This window comes from Oreochromis aureus, linkage group 7 (assembly GCF_013358895.1).
Source record: "Oreochromis aureus strain Israel breed Guangdong linkage group 7, ZZ_aureus, whole genome shotgun sequence".
Taxonomy (NCBI): Eukaryota; Metazoa; Chordata; class Actinopteri; order Cichliformes; family Cichlidae; genus Oreochromis; species Oreochromis aureus.
In genome coordinates, this window is record NC_052948.1 from 59,140,422 (window position 1) to 59,153,199 (window position 12,778).

At 42.5% G+C, this 12,778-nt stretch overlaps 2 protein-coding genes across 2 annotated transcripts in view; both read right to left on the minus strand.

Annotated features, from left to right (window-relative positions):
* The window catches only part of zcchc14 (zinc finger, CCHC domain containing 14), a 34,486-nt gene extending 24,258 nt beyond the window's left edge, over positions 1-10,228 (minus strand). Inside the window, exons 1-2 of the mRNA XM_039615584.1 lie at positions 8,780-10,228; positions 7,254-7,481 (exon numbers count right to left, since the gene is read on the minus strand). Coding sequence (XP_039471518.1) covers positions 7,254-7,481; positions 8,780-9,274 — 723 coding nt within the window. The 5' untranslated portion in view covers positions 9,275-10,228. The remainder of the gene's footprint in view (positions 1-7,253; positions 7,482-8,779) is intronic.
* A 1,607-nt stretch (positions 10,229-11,835) lies between these two features.
* Positions 11,836-12,778, minus strand: part of jph3b (junctophilin 3b) — a 52,594-nt gene continuing 51,651 nt past the window's right edge. Inside the window, exon 6 of the mRNA XM_039614452.1 lies at positions 11,836-12,778. This exon is cut by the window's right edge and continues 1,301 nt beyond it. The gene's annotated coding sequence lies outside the window, so the exon portion shown is untranslated.

Here is a 12,778-nt window from a genome sequence, read left to right on the forward strand (position 1 = left end):
TGTAATAACAAACCAGGTAACACCCTCACATTCGCCTTTATTTTAAGGTCCTGCACTTAAGGCCAAGGAGGAGTATTTTCAAGTCTGAATTGACGGGATGATCAAACACCCATGGGACTTTTCACTTAACCAATTTAATTCAATAAAAATGCCCTGAGAACCATCCAAATCCATTTAATGGGATAACACTGTAGCCCTTATTAAGGTCAAGTCCTATTTGGTAAATAATGTTACAAATACAGGGTTTTTTTTTCTTAAGTATGACCAGGAAATGTATTAATGCACTAAAAGGATAAGTACTCAAAAGAAAAATGGCCCCAGTGATCGTTCTATACTTTCATAGAGCGTTTACCTAGTTTACTACAGGCTGCAGCTAATGCTAATGGCTAATGGACTGATTCAGAGAAACATTGGTATAGAATTAAATAAAAAACTTCCCTGTGAAATGTCATATTGAGGTTTTGCAGACACAAACCATGGTCACTAGCATATTGCTGCAGTTGCATTTTGATTAGGAGTGACAGATGTGTCCACAAACACCGTCCAGCTACTCTGCAAGCTGCAGTGAAACTGGATATGAAGACGTTTCGCCTTCAAATTAAAAGCTGTCCCTTATGAAACATGTTGGCTGCAGATTTATTATTGCACGACTAGTAGTCAGCGAATATTTGCAGACAAACATGATAAACTACAGGCAACCAGTAATCACTGTTCAGGCCTCTGAGTTCCCAAAACTAGAGTTGGATCTGTATGATGTCGGTTAGATGGGCTATCCATAACATGGTCATCTCGGGCCCTACCCACATCCTGTTCAAACTAATCAGAGGGAGGGTGTGTCCTGGTTTCACACGGAGGATGAACTGAGGTTCCAGTATGAGGTAAATAAGGATTACTTTGAACTGTGAATCATGCAAAGCTACCCTGATAGAATCCCAGAATAAAAATGTGAAACTGGAAATTAGCATGAGAAGTTCATTTTAAGTACAGTAATGTGAAAAAAAACAGTGGGAAGCATCAGCTCTTTAACTGCTGTTATGTCGCCCGGTTCCTCAGAAATTCCCCTTATAATGCTGAGTCATAAAATGAAACACAAAAAGATTAGTGTTAAGAGACTTCAGCTGATATGCTCTGATGATTCTTCAAAGGGAAAAGCCAAAACGTACTATAGCCTAAAATCAAACAGGCGGTAGATCTGAAAACAATTAAGTGTGCTACTGCCACATCCGCATGCTACTCAGCCAACTTCTGCTCCATCTGCAGACTGCAAGTGAGGGGACGGAAACTCAGACTGGAGGTACAAGAAGCAAAAGCAGCACTCACGAGAACAACAAGAATCAGCAAGATTATGAGGGAGGGAAACAGAAAAACAAGGAGTGTGGAAAGAGACCTTCCAGATAATTCAAAAAAGCTGCAAGTAGCACAAAAAAAAACCTCCTGAAAACTGTAAAACTCAGACTGGGAGCTGACAGCAGGCCCTCCTCCCCCCGCATTCATAAACCAGCTCGACTCTGTTGTTAATTCTGACACTAGCTTTGTTTTTATAGACGTATAAAGCTCTCATATAATGAGGCAATTATTCAGGTCTGTACAGGACCACCAGATGTGGGCAACATACTGCATTTGCTGTTTATACCAATGAGCAATTGCTGGATCCTGCTGGAGAAAATCAAATTCCCGACCACTGCCCCCTCCCCGGAGTTGCTCAGAATCCAGCTGCTTTGTGTTAAAACGAGATCATGAAAGTTGGCTTTAAATCCTGGAGGAGGAAAATACTGGAGTGGCACTAAGGTCTGTCCTATGTGTAGTTGAGGAAAGCAGAAATGCTGTTAATCTCACTAATAACAGTTTTTCTCTGCATTCTGTGAATTTCCCAACAAACATTCATTTAATTTCAATCCTGTTTTTAAAGCCTCATTCATTTTTGGCCACTTGGGGGCAGTAGACCAAGTTGTAAACAAAAGAGTGACAAGTTAGTTACCTGATGATTGCAAACAATCCGGCATAGCAAAACATTATTTAGAGTCATGTCATGTTAGCTTAATTCTCTGTAGATAATAAGTGCTGCACTTTGGACCCTTTCACACCTAACTCACTTAGTGTGGAATTCTTTGGCAAGAACTGAAAATTATAGGTGTGAAACTTACCACAGACCATCAGGCACCAAACAGCCAAACCTGAGACTGACAAAGAGCTGGATCAAACTGAACCAGGGTTTAGTTTGTTTCCAGTGTCAAAACACTCTTGGATGGTGTGGAATTTTGGACCAATGACAGGAAGAAGAAAAAGGGGCTGTCATCAGCACTAAAAGAAAAGAAATGAGCCATGGCAGCAGAGGTAGGTCATGTAAAGTTCTTCAGTGTGCTCACATAAGCTCTTTGAACCAAAACTACAAAGATGAAATCTATGCAGTGTAACAATAAATAAATAAATAATCATGGTTTGGACTTTCAGGTTCACCAGCTAGTGGTTAATTATCTATTCGAAGTTTGATGTCGAGCACACCAAAGAACTGTAGCATGCATTGGTTTAAAATATCTTTTTTATTTCAAATAATTCTGCCTCTGGAAGTAAAGTTGATGAGAGCTAAAAGAATCAGTGAAAACAATTTGTGTTTTGGAACAGACGATCAAAACAATGTGCAAAAAGGTTATAAAACACTTGAGTTGAGCTGCACGGACGGGTAATATTTCTCTGCAGTTTTTGACCCTTTTCACATTCAAGTCAATGAAATTGCTGTTTGTAAACAGGGATTTAACAGTGGACGTTCTTCTAGAGACTGCTACATATGTTCTACTCAGAATGAGAAATTCTCAGTTTGGTGCATCAGTTACAGCCAGAAGTATCAAATGAAACCATTCTCTCCTCCTGGGACAAAGGTGGTACAAAGTGGTCCGTGATATTGGACGTACAACCTACTAGCTGCTAGGAAAAAATGTGGTTTCCCCAATTGATTGGCAACTAGTTGCTGAGGGTTGCCGACTGTCGCCAAGTGAAATTGGTTGGAATAAAGGTGCTGCTCCAAAAGCTTCCTTGTGCTTGCTTTGGTTGCTAGCAGACCGCCACGATTTGCCTGCAGTTTGAATGGATTACACCCACTAGCACTAGCTAGTTTGCTAGCAGAGCAGTAGTAATTGAAAACTTGTGATGTAAACTGAAAACGGGACGCCTTCAAAAGGCACAACTTTTACTTTGAAGGCGAACAATCTCCATCTTTATATGTGTCGCACATTTCAGTTTCACCACAATTTAGAGAGTAGTTTGTAAGTGTCTGCATCTTCCGTGCAGTCTGCAGAAAAACGCACATTTTTCCCTAGCAACCAGCGGTTGCCAGCCGGTCTCTAGCCCTTTGTTACTGGCCCTTAACCACTTGAACCCTACATTATGGTGCACATAAATGGTCGACAAGTTAACGTCACATGGCTAATGGTCATGTGACAACAAAAGCCCCAAGACCATGCTGGCAGGCTTCGCTTCAAAAGCTCAGCAGACACAGTGCAGTTTTTATTAAATCTGTGCACAGCATAGCCTATGCAGCAATAACCTGCAACAATCAATAAACCGCCCACCAGGTGGAACTCACAACACATTAACTCTATGTTTAACATTGATATAAAGATAGAGAACGGCAGTCTTATGCTGTGCAGTTGTAAAACTGAAAGTACAGATATGGCTTTAATAGATTTGTTATATTAATTATGAGTGTACAGCAGCTGTATTAATAGGCAGTATTGTTTTTTGTTTTTTTTGGGGGGGGGGTTGTTTTTAAGAGTTACTAAAGTATATTAGAGACATACATACATACATACAATTACATATTAATACATTCTTAATAAAAACTCATATTAGTGCAGATCAGAGCTTTAACTTAAGGTTTTGTGCATTTTCCTATACCACTGATTATGTGGAATTTTGGTAGTGGTTACGTGTTTTCCTTCTCCTAGCATCGTGGCTAGCATAAACCCTGCTTTCAGCTATTGTGTCACATGTGGCGATCCATACAAGGCAGCAGCAGGCTTAGCTGAAAAGTTGCTATAATGTAGATAATGCACGTAAAACCCTGTCATTCCCTTCAGAGCGCCAAGAAAAGGAAAGACAGACAGAGAGAGAAACAGAAAAAGGGAGGGAGAGAGAGAGGGAGAGAGCATTTATAACTTCCTGGGGATTCACTGGAGAAACACACACACACCACAGAGGGTTGATTTCAGCATAGAGAAATGTGCTGACCTGCACTAAGCAAGAGCCAAGGGCAACAAAACACTAAATACAAACGCTCCTCTCTGAGCTGGGTACTTTCCCTTCAGTGCTCACACATGTTTAAAACAGTGTGTCTGCCTGCTTCTGAGAGAGCGTATACTGTGTATGTGTGTACGTGCGTGTGTGTGTGTGTGTGTGTGTGTGTGTGTGTGTGTGTGTGTGTGTGTGTGTGTGTGTGTGTGTGTGTGTGTGTGTGTGTGTGTGTGTGAAAGAAAGAAACAAAGTACCCCAAACTACACATTTATGATTCATTTCGAAATAATCCCTCAAATCTCTGCAACACGATCTCAGTTGTTACTGTATCAGCTGGTTAATGAACCACTTTGGGAAATCTCCTCCAACAGACTCCACCTTTCATTGCAACACATCCAAGCTGAAAGACCACATGCTTGTAATCATTTTAGCACCAGTATATAATATTTATGGCCTTATGAGTGTTCTTAAGAGATAGTGTTTGTTTTACACAAAGTGCACTTTTCAAATTTCTAATCATTTGTCACAGGTTCGGGGTTTGGTCCATCCTCAAAATAAAGGGTTGACGGTTCAAACTCCTTGTCCTGCTGACTTGAAAACTAGAATATGACTGACATGAAAATTGATAACACATGTGTTTGATTTCCTTAAATTACTGTGCAAAAGTCTCAAGCCACCCCTCATCTCTTTATATTTTGCTTCCAAGGAGCTAGACGGTCTTGTCACGTTTTAAAGTGATCTTGAACAGTATTTCTCCAGGCTTTCACATTATTTGTTCCCATTTATTTAGTTGACTCAATGAAAAATGCCAAACAAGGTGAAAGCTATTAGTGGAAAACATGACATGTCACAGCATGGTGTACTATGTGTCCTCAGAAAATCTGAGCAACCTGGACAGGTGGAGGACAAAATAAGTAGCAGGCCTAATAAGCCGTCTACAGCAGACGAACAGTATCTGAAAGTCATGTCCTTAAAAAACTGAAATGAAATCCAGCAAAGACCTCACACGAGACCTAAGAGATGCATCTGGCCTTTCAGATGTTCGCCAAAGCAGATCAGAAATGTTCTCAGTGGAGGGTGGCTGTGAGAAAGCCATTCTTCAATTCAATTCATATAGTGCCAAATCACAACAACAGTTCCCTCAACATGCTGTGTATTGCAAGCTAAAGACCCTACAATAACACAGAGAAGACAAAAAAACCCAATAATCCAATGACCCACTATGAGCAAGCGCTTTGGTGACAGTGGGAAGGAAAAACTCCTTTTTAACAGGAAAAAGCCTCCATCAAAACTAGAGGTGGGAATCACCATACATCCCACGATACGATACTATCACAATACTTAACGCACGATACGATATTATTGCAATTTTTAAAAATATTTTGCGATATTCAGATTCTGTACATAAAGGTAAACTTTATCAATATTCATTTTATCTAATAACAAAGTCTCACACTCAGTCTTCCTCTCATTTCAGTCAGTTTTATTGTTGACGAACTGAACGGTTTGTATTACAGTCTAGTCCAACTTAACGGAATGCAACCATCTGGTACAATTATAGCTATTCTGAACTATGCAATTTGTGAAAACTATGCAGCCCCTTCAGCAACTGAAGAATTTGAAAGTAAATTAAAATAAAATATTATTTTACATTAAATAAAAAAGTTTTAAACTTAATTAAAATAAAACATGTCTTAAATTAAAATAAGCAAACTCATGTTTATTGCTGCCATAAAAAAAGTTAAACACATTTGGACAGTGAAGGAATGTCAGGATTCTTGCTCAGAAAAGGAGTTGATCAACATGCTCTGAAGTCAGAGCATGTTCCAGTCCACAAAAACTTCTTTTGTAACAAAATATCGATTTCTGCTGTCCCTGTATCGATACATTGTTAGCAAACAAAATATCACGATACTACACAGTATCGATTTTTTCCCCCACCCCTAATCAAAACTAGGCTCAAGGAGTGGCGACCATCTGCTGCAACCAGTTTGAAGGCTGAGGTATCCCAGATTACTCAAGAACTGGGCTGAAAATCAGTGGCAATAGGTCTGACGGAGTGATGAATCCAAATGTGAAATTTCTTGGCTCATATCTTCGTCAGTATCTATCTAAGTATTCTGAACACAGAAGAGCACAGTCAGATTTTGATCCACCATGCAATACCATGTGGAAAGCATCTGACTGGCAACAGCTTCAAAAAACGCAGTAAAAGTACAAAAAAAAAAAACCACACACAACGGAACACTATCAGTCAGACTGGCCTCCCCAGAGCCCGGGCTACAACATTACTGAAGCAGTGTGGGATCATCGCAATCGAGAATTCAACATAAAGGCAGCCAACTTCAGTCTGTGTTAAAGAATAAATGTGGTCATATCAAAAAACCTGTTAAAATTATACAAACTCTGCTTTTGACATATTTCACTTTACCTATTTGCCATTTTTCTAGCAAAATATTAAGAAACTGTATATTGTCACGTGTTCTTTCACAGCTTTCAGCCTCTTTGTTCAGCTCACAGTGTGCATGAGGGTTGATGTGTACAGCCCGGCACATCAAGCCAAAGAAAACAAGCTGGGATTAGCTCGACTGGTCTCAACACGAAAGATATATTTTATGCCTTGAGCATCAAAATAATAACATTCCTGTGATGAACCCTGAAGCTGTATTTAATAAGACTGTTATATTTATTTCCAATTGCTGAAGATTTTGAGGCTTTAATTACATAAATATTTGCTGAATGTTTAAACTTTAACAAGTTGATATAAATCTAATTGATATTGTGCTTATAAAAAGAACATTTATCATTAATTAGTTAGCCCTGCAACAGGCTGGCGACCTGTCCAGGGTGTAAATCCCCCACCCGGAAGTGAATGGATGGATGGAAAGTTATAGTTAAGTAGGTATTTACAAGGATGGGTTCACGTTTGGAGGCAAAACCCCCCTACCCCCCCAAAAAAAAAAAAACTCAAATCACTAAATTTTCTGCTTGAACTGAAGCTTGGTGTAGTGTTAAACTATTCCTACCTTGTGCCAGCAGGTGCAGTGTGTGAGGCAGGCTTGGCAGGCAGACAGAGGCAGGTAGGCAGCGCTGGCGTCAGGCAGGGAGCAGGCAGTGGGAGACAGGGGGGACAGAGGCAGGGACACCGACTGACGGTGATAGTGGTGATGCGGCTGAGCGTAACAGATGGCAGCTCGTTCACCGCTGGGCCCTGCAGCTTGAGCTTCCCCACCTCCTCCTCCACCACTGCTTGCCTGGAACAACAAACACATTCAGTACGAGGGTGAAGAGCACAAATATGACTACCTGCAGCATGCTGAGTGACAGCGTGATCCATTTATCTATTCATCTCTGGTCTACACGGGACATAAAAAAGAAATGTGGAACTACCCAGCTGCTTATTTGTAGGAGATTTTCCATCATAATGGAAGTAATTTAATTTAACTTTAGTCACATATAAGAGTTTTTCTGGGAGATGTTTAACGGTGAAATTTTTCTGTGAGAATAACATTGTTATCACTAATAACGACAAACTAATTCCTCCTTCTCAAACCTTCAGTTTGCAAGGGACAGCCAATCCCAGCAGAGCTAGCTTAAAGAGATTTAAAATAGCTCATTTCAGATAATTACAGATTATCTTCAATTTTAAATGAAGCAAAGTAAAAAAAATGAAAATACTGAGCTTGAAATAAGGCCAAGTAGCCCCTCTTTAATCTCTTCAGCACTGATAACCCACCGCTTGTTGCTTTCACCTACAACCACGTAATTTACCTTGTTCACTACTGAACAGCACAGACCAAGGCAGCACAGGCAGCCTGTCATTTCCAGTGTCTCACCTGTAATTTGCTGTATAGGGAACATGAATGTGCTGCACACCTGTAACCAGCTGATGTTTCACCTGCTGTAATCACACTTTCTTTTCTGACCAGAAGAGAAACCCTCACCTCTGGCCACGCACCAGTAATAACCCTGGATGGTGAAGCGGAGGTGATCTGAAATTGTATTTTCATCTTGTTTAACTATTTTTTCAGTGGATAATCACAGGATCTCAGTAAATCCTTCAACTGGACTTTCACTCGTTATGTATTTGGTTTATGTCATTCAAACTTGGTACTGTTTTCTGAAGTGCCTTTCACTTCCTCTTTTTGAGTAACCACAGAAAAATCACACTGAAAGTCTCTTCCTCTGTGCAGGCTTTTTCCATCTGATACATAAACTGAACCTCCTGAACAGCTGTGTCAGCATCTAAGTGGGAGAATTAAAGTGAAATAGCCTCATTTCCTGTCTGATAAATGTGTATTTCCCCTCCAGAAGTTAGATCCCAGCATGTTTTGCCAACGTTTCTTGATCCAATTCTCAGTCTGCCAAAAAAGTTGGCACACGATTTCATCTCACACTCTGTGTTGTTTTAATGCACCATCTGCCAATCAATCCAGAACTTCCTCTGACACGTCTACCAATAAATATGGGTCTTGTGAACAAATAAAGTGTGAATCGCCCCACCCCCAACTAATTTTCTCCCTCTGAAGGAGTTATAGGTGCACTTTCTCACCTGCAGGATGTCCTGGATCTGGCTGAGCTGCTGCCTCAGCACCTGCTTCTGGTGGAAGCTGAAGGCGGGGTGGTTGGATGCCATGGTGAACAGCAGCAGAAACTGCTCCTCTGTCCTCCCGTCGTTCAGCGCCAGGCCGTAGTTATTGATCACCGTGTCTATGTGGGTCAGGGTCCGGTACAGGACCCCCGCAGCCTCCCGGTTGTCCGAACCGAGCAGGGCGAGGGACACCAGCAGCTTGCTGCGCACCACCTCATCTGTGATGTTGGTAAGGCCCGACAGGTCGGCGGGGTTGTTGGCTTTGATCTCCGCATCCCGCAGAGAGTGGTAGTCCTTGCGGGCCAAGTCCTCCAAGCACGAGCCGAGGAAACGGAGCTCGATGGGGATGCAGAGGTCCAGCAGGCCGCACAGGAACTCTGCCCTCTGGGCTGAGGTGAGGGAGGAGAACCAGCGGTACACCCCCTCTCTGTGAACACAGCTCTGGCTCTCCACCATCCTCACACACGCACTCACACTGTATGTGGACCGGTACAGTAACTACAGAATCACTTTAAACTGATTAAAAACGACTTGATGGGAGCGCACGCGCGCTCGGGTGTGCGCACAAATTGCGCAGGCGTCGTTGGCAAACTCAGTCCTAATTTACCAACTTGGGCTTAAGCGGCTGTTTGCCACTTCAACGCTCTCGGTGTTTGTCTGAGAGCGGCCGCAGGAGTGACATTAAACAAGCAACAGTCGTTTCCTTTGTTGTCGGAGCAGAGACGACACCTCAGCAGGCCCTCCCGAACCAGAATCTCCCCAAAGTCGTCTCACATGCAGCCAAAGTGGACTGGTCTGTGTTCACCACGGAGCACGGCAGCCAAGAGTCCCTCCGCCGTGTCCCCCTCCGCCGGTCGGACCGCGGACCCCCTGACGGCTCTGAAACAGTTGTTGCACAAAGGCAGGCGAGATCAAAACACACCGCCCCATTCAAGGATACCCTCAAGCACACCGAGACTTTTTGATCCGAGCCGCCAAACCAAAAGGCACAACAACGAGCCCTTCCTGTAGAGTTGCTCTACCGTCCTCATGGCTTCCCACAACTTGTACGAGGAGCCGCGGGCACCAGCCAAAGACTGTACCGGATTTGAAGTTTCTAAACACAACTAGTAGATCCCGAAGCTACTGCTGGTTACCAGTGTAAATAACACGAGAACATTTCTTAGACATTACCTCATCAAAAGCAGTTGTGGATTAAAAAGAAATCTCACTGACGACTCTGGAGGCGTTTTTTAAAGAAGCCATGAAAGAATTTGGTGCACATTTTACTTCAAGGTTCCTCTCATTCTGCCATGAATCTTGGAAGCGAGAAAAACAGCTGTATATAACATTATCCCAACTCTGGTAACAAGACAAACCCACCACAGAGAACGGTCTGCTCTGATTGGGTGCGAGAGCTGTCTTTAATCGAGGCTCCTCCTGCGATTGGTTCAGAGGGATATCCGTTGCCCTTTTATTCCACATCTTTTTCTCATGCGTTCATACTCCGCTTAGTTATTAGGTCTTTAAAGTGCCAGACACACGCTCAACTGATGCTTCCAAGGCAGTTTCAGCTTCATGGAATAAAGTCAACTTGTCTTTATTCCAATATCGAATCAATAATCTCCACGGAGGGGAATAAGCAGAAGAGTAGTTTCCTGTCAGTACTGGCTCACTTTTTTGGGGGGGGGGGTAAAGTCGGGGATTTATTTTGGTAAACTTCCCTTTAGACGTTTATTTAGTTATTTATTTAAGTATGCCATCATCGGTGTAGTTAAAAATGCATATCCTGACTTATAAACTGTCACTTTTGAGGAAGTTCTGGAACAGTATTTTACATTTCCCCTCCATTTAGAGGTGAGTTTTGGTAATACTTACTGATCTTCGAGTACTTCTGAGCAGAATGATGTGTGTTCAGAGTATGATACAACTTCATGTGCCTTTAAAGTCGTGTGCTGGGAGTAAGACCTGAGTTTAAGATGTGGGCAGTTTGGTGTTCTTCTGAATGAGGCTGCTGTCGTCAGGGAGTGCAATTTAAGTGTATGGCGGTTGAACTGGCATTAAACTTTAGGAATGCACCATGTTTTTATCCCTTGTGACTCTTCCGTAAAGTCATGTCCCACAAAAACATTTTTTTTAAAAACTATATTAGGATCTGGTCATGCTGTTTTGAACTGGTAATGTGTCCAGCGTTTTCCCCCTGACTTCAGCCCAGTTTTAGCTGGGATAAGTATCACTTAACTACTTATCCAACTTAGCTAAGTGATGCAGGGATCTGGTCCTCTTAGAGTGAATGTCAGGACCTAAGGCTTCCACCGGAATGCTGACTTATAATGAGATAAATCAGGTTTTCCACTTCATGTCTGGGTTCCTTTTTTCCTTTTAACTGTTGTGGCGGAACAGTGTATCTATTTAAACTTTACTGCCTTTTTGGTGTAGTTCATATGTAGGTCCAGAAGATGGCAGCAGATGGCTATGCTGATGCCTGATGAAGCGGCATATTGCCGATGGACGCGGTGTTGTGTCCAGCCTCATCCTCATCCTCATCCTCACAGATGATAAAAAATGTACACACACCCTAAAAGTGCTGCTTAAATTCTGATTTACGTAATAATAGAATGCGCTAACTCTAGTGCACTGTGTCCCCTCACCTCGCACTACAATGTAGTTCTAATCTTCTTTCTTCCTCCACCTACAGTTCTCCTTTGCTCCATCGTCTCGACTCTGTTTCAGCACATTAGTCTCTATAGGTAAGCCCCGCCCATAAACAAAGACCCCGCCCTCTGCTGACGGAGGAAAGGTCTAAGGTTGCTATAGAAACCATACCCCTCCCTCCCAAGCAGGTTCTGTACCACTCCCTCTCTGCATCAGGGATGCTGCAAGAACTGCACACACAGAAAGTATGAAAACACAACGCAAAGAAAGAGAGAGATCAAAAATACACGAGCCAAGTTGTTTTCTTTCAAACACTTTCATTATTTTTCTCCACATAACTGAAAAACAGAGTAACTCCCAGAAACAGAAAGAAAGAAAGAAAGAAAGAAAGAAAGAAAGAAAGAAAGAAAGAAAGAAAGAAAGAAGAGAGTGAAACTATAGAGAGGGAGAGAGAGCTTGGCATGCTGTAGCATGCTGCAGACTAACAGGGTGGTGCAGGGCATCGTCACCAGGCTGATGGCATACAGCAGAGCTTCTAGACCGAGGTGTTGTCAGAACATGGGGAAACGCCGGAAATGAGCCTACAGCCTGAGAAACGCTGTCGGACAGAAAAGCAACAGCAAACCTCTCTGCCCCTCCTGGAAGTTGTTACTGATGGTGAGGGTTTCAGCCATCCCGCCATCCAATCATGAGGAAGGAGAAGGACAAGCGCGCGCACATGCGCGCGCACACGCACGCGTACACACACACACACACACACACACACACACACACACACACACACACACACACACACACACACACACACACACACAGATGTTCATATACTCTCTGAGCAGTCATGTGCACTCATGGAAAGAAACAGAGGGATTGTACTGGGCAGTTTGAGAGAAACCCAGTTGATTAAAAAGCACGACAGCTGTCTGTGACAGGCTTGCGTGTCAGTAAGAGTCTTGCTCAGCAGAGGAGAAGTTAAGGAGAGGAGATGATAAATCCTCACTTGGCCCTGGCTACTGTTTACTACAACAGCATTGCATCATCTAGCTCCAACTAGGGACTTTAATCTGTGTTGCTCAGTTGAGTAAAATCAAGAAAAAGAGAAAGAGGCCGGTCTCCAAACTGTGCTCCTGTCAAAACCTAACATGTTGCTTCTGAAGCTTCTGAAGCTTCCAGATTCAACGCACAACTAAGATATTACAGTACATATGCATGCATTGTTGTACTTGGATCAATTTGCTCTACAAAAGCAATGCAGTTGGGCGACTAGGATTTTTTTCAGACATCTTGCAAGTATAGTATAAAAGATGTTGTCATTATCTTCAGGTT